Source organism: Cynara cardunculus, unplaced genomic scaffold (genome assembly GCF_001531365.2).
Source record: "Cynara cardunculus var. scolymus isolate 2C unplaced genomic scaffold, CcrdV1 Un_Scaffold_2658, whole genome shotgun sequence".
Lineage (NCBI taxonomy): Eukaryota > Viridiplantae > Streptophyta > Magnoliopsida > Asterales > Asteraceae > Cynara > Cynara cardunculus.
The window spans coordinates 35,970-42,666 of NW_020201174.1; the positions used below are offsets into that span (position 1 = coordinate 35,970).

At 32.8% G+C, this 6,697-nt stretch overlaps 1 protein-coding gene across 1 annotated transcript; it reads right to left on the bottom strand.

Annotated features, from left to right (window-relative positions):
- Positions 1-3,279: 3,279 nt before the first annotated feature.
- LOC112503169 (inactive LRR receptor-like serine/threonine-protein kinase BIR2) lies at positions 3,280-4,185 on the bottom strand. Its single transcript, XM_025107236.1, has one exon. It carries the CDS (start codon positions 4,183-4,185, stop codon positions 3,349-3,351), a length of 837 nt encoding a protein of 278 aa, XP_024963004.1. The 3' UTR covers positions 3,280-3,348.
- Between the last annotated feature and the right edge of the window lie 2,512 nt (positions 4,186-6,697).

Sequence of the window (6,697 nt, forward strand, 5' to 3'; positions counted from 1 at the left end):
CCCTCGATTAACTCAAGGATGGGCTATTGATCTGAGTTGTTTCTTTGTTCCATTTTCCATTTAGGTTTTTTTTTTTAATTCGTTCTTCAGAGTGGCGTCGAAGGTGTGTGCCTAGTGTTGATGTATTTGGAGCCTTGGAGGCGTGCTAGTGTTGGGTTCAAAGGTGGGGTGGAGACGTGGTGGTGTTGGTTTTTTTTTTTTTTTTTTTTTTTTTTTGAGGTTGGCATGTGACCAAAAATAAGAGAAAAAATGACGATAGATCACGTCTTCACAGTAAGGGAAAAAGGTATAGGTAGGGTGGGCATGTTTTTATTTTTATTTTTTATAACATTAATAAGTAATATATATTTTTATTTCTTTATAAAGAAAATGAAAAAAAAAATGTAAAAGACAAAAATACTTATGACTTAACGGAACAAGTTTAATGGAATTAAAGCAACGGACTTAATCCATAACAAAAATGAAATTTCGTGTACCAAATCCGTAAAAATCGAGAGACCAAATCGGCAGTTTTTTATTATTTTCTTTCTGTTCAATCTCTTAAACATCTCGGTACAAATAAATGTCTAAAATGAAAAGACATCCCATCCCAATCCCCTGTTTCCATCCCTATTCCCTACGTAGATGTGTTCATCAATTGTTGCCATCTTGTTCATGATTATAGTGTCATCGCTCATTTGATGTAATCAAGATTTGCATCAAGTGATTGATGGGATTATAATTAAACTATAACACATGTTAAGAAAATGCAAATAGCATTCCCGTAGAAGTTAACTTGAACTCGAGACCAACAAATGATGGGGTCAAAGGGGTTGCACCCCCTTGCAATGTATAGGGCAGTAACCTTTGTGACGGTCCCAAAACCTAAACGACATGCTTGAGAAATTGACACCAAAGTTTTTTACAATGTCAACATACTTTCAGCATCATTAAAAGCATAAAAACCAAAGTGTCTACTCTCAGTTCCTCAGCATGTTACTTGGTCAACGAGTACCCTCACTGATACTGACAGTGAATGTTGTTAACTGCATTGTAACCACTCGTAACTATATAACCGACTGTAACAATCGTTAACCAAATTATTTTAAAAGTAGTTTTCAGTCTCAATCACAACATAGAAACATAATAAATTCTCTATGTTTTTTTTGGCTTTTTGCCTAACAATTAAAGTTTGTTTTTGAATTATCCCAACACATATTTCATGAAACCTGAAGACATTTGGGGTCGAAAATATTACTTTTGAAAAGTATATTCCACTACATTCAAAAGTCAATCCAAATACGATTCAATCTACAGATCACACAAAATCTTACCCATCTTGCAATCAATTTATTCTTTTAGTACAAAAAATAAACTAAGGACCAAAACAACATGAATCAGATTCATCCTTTTCCATATGTATTGAAAGTAACTAGAGGCATAACCGGATTTTTTTTAAGCGGTAACATAATTTGACTATAAAAAATATCTGAAGATTTTTTTTATAATACTAATATATAGATATGTTGGTTAGTTCCTTGTCCTTGCATATTTTTAAAAATAAAAGAAACATATAAAAGACACCAAAATTTAAACTAAAAATCAACAAACTTGACAATGGTGGGACTTGAAACTCGAGCTTTTGTACAAGGGCAAAAGCATTTATCATCTCCGTATTTAAAATCTTGTGCTAACATTTTTAGTTTCAGAAACTATATGGTGACATCCAACAAAATAATATGGTTGCACCCTTCAGAATCGTACTTTTCCCTATCATGACGGAATAATGAAGCGGTGGCTTATGCCACTGCATGTTTTCAATGTAGGTCTGCCCTTGACACTAACATCATTTTCTTATCTATCACTAATTTTTTAATTAAAAATTATCAGACCAATTCCTTTCTCACATAATGTTGCTATTGTGTTTAAAAAAATCATTTGATAATTTTATATTTATGGGGTTAGGTTCCAATGAAAATGAAAGTTGTGACGATAAGAACAAGAAAAAAATACTTATCTTTGACTCAATCATAATTGAAGAGAACTACTATTTCAAAACTAATGAAATACACTTGATAAATTTTCTTACAAAACGTAATTCATAATTGTCTTGGGATTAAAAATGATCAAGAATCCAAATCTCTTATTACTTTTCTCACTTTAACTCTTATTCTCATATGATATTCATGTTTTGAACCATACTTTATATCAAAACAAAACTTTAAAAAAAACATTTATTATTTAAAAGTATATATTAGTAATAAATAACAAGTTAAAAATAGAAAATATTCCATTGACGTTACATGCAAACGCTTATTCAGAATAAGAAGAGACAACCAATAATACTTTTTTTTTATAAATTTCTTCATTTTCTTGTCTCCTTCCGGTCTCCTCAATATCAATTTTTATTAATTTCTTAGCCACAATTTTAAGTAAGGGTTCGGAAATGTTTATTCGGTAAGTACTTACTAATATAAATCAACACTATCATTTATTTTGAAGCGTAAGAGTTTAGTACATCAAAGTATATCGAATGCAACAATTTACTGGGTATGCACTTATCTGGGTAAGAATCGTCATCCTTACTTACCGGGTAAGAATCTCCATTCCTTCTCATCATTCTTAACCGGTAAGGCTCTCGGCCATTCTCATGTTCATCCAATGAGAAAATTTTTTCCGTAAACACTTATCAAGTAAGTGTTTAGTAAACGACCCCGTAATTTCAAATTAACCATTCTTTAAAGCAAATGCAAACTTCTAACACAAATTTGTAAATTTTGTAATGTAAATGCTTATTTTTTTAATTTCTTTTTATCAGAAAAATGTAATTTACACGAATGTACGAAACATTATTTTAGTCGATTTCACATAGAGAAATGACCAAATAAGGTTTATTTTTTACACATTTTTTAAACCAAATTTATTTTTTATCCAATTTTTTTTACGCATATGTCAAAAACCGACCATCGTGTATATATAGAGTTTTGAGTAAGGATTAACTGAAAAATGAATTTAAGTTAAAAAACTAATTAAAAAGTGGAACAAGGATAAATTTCCACAATTTAATTTGGAGAAGGACACTTGCAGACAAAATTCCACAGCACAGGGTGTCTTCCCCACCACCCCCCAGAGCGTACCTGAAGCAGTAGCATATCACCCACCTCTAATATTCTTCAATTTGGCTTTCAATTCTCTTTAATCCTCCATTAAACTTCATCTATTTTCCATCTTATCAACAAAAACCAATGAAATTTTCCACAAAGATCGTGGTAGGTAGAGAATACACAAGACAAAGAAGAAATTAAGAAAGAACCCTAATTAACACAAAACCCCATCAATCTTACCCCAAATTTATACTACAAGATTTAATTAGTAATCAGGCATTAGCTGAGGAATCTTGCCTTCTTGTTCAGCAGCCCTCTTCTGTTCCTTTGATCTCAACCAAATACAAACCACCGTGAAACTCAGCACCAAACTCAATAACCCACTTCCCAACCCGATCCCCACGATCGCTACCACCGATAACCCTTTACTCTTCATTGGACCCAATGGGTACCCGTAAAGATCCTTGTTTCCGGCATAGGAGCTCGCGTTGAACGCCGGCAGGTTCCCGGTTCTGTTCCCAAGGCTCGCCGGAATAGGTCCAGACAGCTTATTATTCGAAACGTCGAAAACCGATAACCGCACCAACGACCCGAGCTGAGGCGGGATTGTACCCGTCAGGGTGTTATCGTGTAGGTCAATAACGTTGAGGTAAGCGCACATGGCGAGTGACGGTGGGATGGCGGAGGAGAGGCGGTTGGATGAGAGGTTGAGTACGGCGAGGTTGAGGAGGTATTGGAGTTCGACGGGAATAGGTCCCGCGAGGGAGTTGTTGGATAGGTCTAATGACTGTAGATTTGTACAGTTGGAGATGAACGGCGATATGGAGCCCCGGAGGTCGAGGTTTTGAAGGGAGAGCTTGTAGACACGGCCATTGTTGCAGGTGGCTCCGGCGAGGGTGGAAGTGAAATCGGAGCAGGGGTTTGAGAAGGTGGATTTGGTCCAGTTGTGGAGGTTTTTGTTGGGATCATCGAAGGATTGGAATAAATGGGTCAAACAAGATTCATCATTGGGATCCGGCGACGATGGTGGGAGGAAGGTGCATGTTAGCATGAAGAAAAGTAACAATTTGGAAATACGCATATCTGGATGACCAGTGCGCATTTTAGAGAAGAAGGATAGTGATGGTTAATAGAGAGTGAATGGTATTATCGACGTTTTGGAATTTGGGAGAGAGGAGAGGAGGCGTGGGTAGGCACTAAATTTTTTTTTTGTGTTTGGTGAAAACCCAACCAAGAACATAACAATTATAATGTATTTTTGTATTTTTTTTATATTTATTTTATACCATAAAACTTTTATGTATTAATCAAGGTTCTAAACGGCGTGACGTGGTGATCAGGTTAAGTTTCAAGTCTTACGAGTTATGAGGAGGTCTTGACGTCTTCCAATAATGATTAAGGTGTCGTTTACCAAATGTTTACTCGGATAAGCGTTTATCAAGTCACATTACTTTATCGGATGGATATGACAAAGACTAAGAATCTAACCCGATAAAAGCGAAGTCAAGAATCGAGAGTTTTACTCGGTAAGTGAGAGCGACGACTCTTATCATGGTTAGAGCTTACCAGGATAAATTGTTGCATACGATACGTTTTGGTGAATAAAATCTTACTCGATAAGTAAGCGATGGTGTTGAATTTTACCGGTAAGCGCTTACCGGATAAGTTTTAGGTAAACGGCTCCTAAGTTATTAACAATTTAAATTCATATGAAACCATAAACAAAAAAAAGAACCATGAATTAATAATTTGATATCAAATATATAGAGTTTACAAAAATGATATCAAATATAGAAGTAGGTCATTGTTTACCGTCAATGTTTGCTAATCAAACAGCAAAATCAAAGTAATAAAATCAAATAATAGCAAATGAAAGTAAACGAACAATATTGTTTTTATGCTGAGAAATAATATAGGGTTTTTTCTTTTTCCCTATTTTGTTGATCAAGTATATGACTCGTAGAAACTATAAGATTATATTTACATTCACTCTTATTCAAGTTTTAAAAATTGCAAATTTCTTCCCATGCCTTATACTTAGGGATGCTCAAAAACCAGACTAGCCCGATCAATCCAGACCAACTCAAGACAAAATAACTTAACCCGAAGCAAGCCGCTGTCTAATCGAGTTATAAAATCTTCGAATTGTCGGGTTTGAGTTACTTTCATTTTGACCCAACTCAACCCGATATTTTTTTGTTTCTCGAATTTAATATGATTGTTGAGTGTCTGTTTTATAAATTTTATGTATCAACCAATGTTCTAAATGGTGTAAGACGTGACGTGGTGACAAGTTCAAGCCTCAAGTCTTACGAGTTACGGGCGAGGCCATGGCGTTTTCTAATAATGATTAAGTTAATAACAATTTAAATTCATATAAAACTATAAACAAAAGAATAACCATGAATTGATAATTTGATATCAAATATACAAAGTTTATAAAAATGATATCAAATATACAAAGTAAGTCACTATTTGTTTGGTAATCAAACAGCAAAATCAAAGAACAGTATGCGATAGCGATCGAACAAATTTTTCGTATGCTGAGAAATAATTTAGGGTTTTCTCTTTTTCTCCATTTTGTTGATTAAGTATTTGACCCGCATAAACTATAAAGTTATATATAAATTTACTTTTATTTAGGTTCTAAAAATTGTAAATTTTCTCCCACGTCTTATAATTAGGGGTGCTCCAAAACCCATCAATCCGGCCCAACCAAAGACGAAATAACTCAACTCGAAGCAACCAGATGTCTCAGCAAGTTGTAAAATCTCCAAACCGTAGATATTGTGTTGATCTTGGGTTACTTTTATTTGGATCCAACCTAACCTGATGAACCCAATATCCTTTTATTTCTTGATTTAATATAATTGTTGAGTCTTTATTTTATGTACACAAGACAATTACATCATCTAATACCCACTCTATATACATATATTTTTGATCTATTTTTTATATATATGTTCAGTGACTATAAGCATATATTATTTCAAATTATTATTTATTTTATGATCAATTTTAATTCCTAAGTTCCTCACAAAATGTATCAAATATATATATCATGTCATTTGAATACTATTGAAAGAAAAAGTCTTTCCAATAAATTGAATGATAATCAACTTGAATGTATTTAATGAAAAAGGCAGACTTTCTATTGAAAATTTAATGATCCGTATTTTTGTACACGATATCTTACCATAGGTACTGACTGGTCATCTATCCGAACCCTATTTTCGTTACATACTATAATTTCCTTCTGTTATATTAACATTATCTATACTATATTATAAAATATTTGATAAAAACTCTTAAAAACGATTTTTTATGTATAAAATATTGTTTATTGATGCATATTACTTAAAATTCAAGATTACAAGTTGATTATATGCAAGTACAACTTATTAAAGCTTCATGTTTGAATTCGTATAACTAACTGCAAATACACATAATCAAATACATGATAAACGTCATTTTAAACATAAAAAATCTAAAATATAATTAAGATAATCATTGAGTTATAACAAAATAATTAATTATTATCTTTAAGAAATTATTTTATTAAACCAAAAATAAATTAATTCGTTTTTAAAATTCAATTAGATTATAATAAAGAA